Source organism: Penaeus monodon, chromosome 19 (genome assembly GCF_015228065.2).
Source record: "Penaeus monodon isolate SGIC_2016 chromosome 19, NSTDA_Pmon_1, whole genome shotgun sequence".
Classification (NCBI taxonomy): Eukaryota; Metazoa; Arthropoda; class Malacostraca; order Decapoda; family Penaeidae; genus Penaeus; species Penaeus monodon.
In genome coordinates, this window is record NC_051404.1 from 30623742 (window position 1) to 30624016 (window position 275).

The following is a 275-nucleotide window of genomic DNA, read 5'->3' on the forward strand; positions in this document are numbered from 1 at the left end:
CACATCTCACCTTAAGAACGAAAACAAACGTAACGGCGTAACACAGGAAGACTCCAGACAACAACACGTACGACAGCTCCCGCCCAGACGCCCTCACCACGGGCGTGTCGTTGTGGCTCACGAACACCCACACCACCACGCCCGTGAGCACCACGCCCAGGGAGGAGAAGAGCATGGCCCCGATCGCCCACCAGGAGTCCGTCTGGATGTACACCTGTAAGAAGCATGGGAGAGTCCTCGTCGTGAGATCCAGTCTTCGTTTCCCGTTTTCGTTG

The 275-nt window shown here is 57.8% G+C and overlaps 1 protein-coding gene across 1 annotated transcript in view; it reads right to left on the minus strand.

Moving 5' to 3' along the window:
• Positions 1 to 275, minus strand: part of LOC119585378 (metabotropic glutamate receptor 8-like) — a 54086-nt gene that overhangs the window by 27290 nt on the left and 26521 nt on the right. Inside the window, exon 11 of the mRNA XM_037934045.1 lies at positions 11 to 214. Coding sequence (XP_037789973.1) covers positions 11 to 214 — 204 coding nt within the window. The remainder of the gene's footprint in view (positions 1 to 10; positions 215 to 275) is intronic.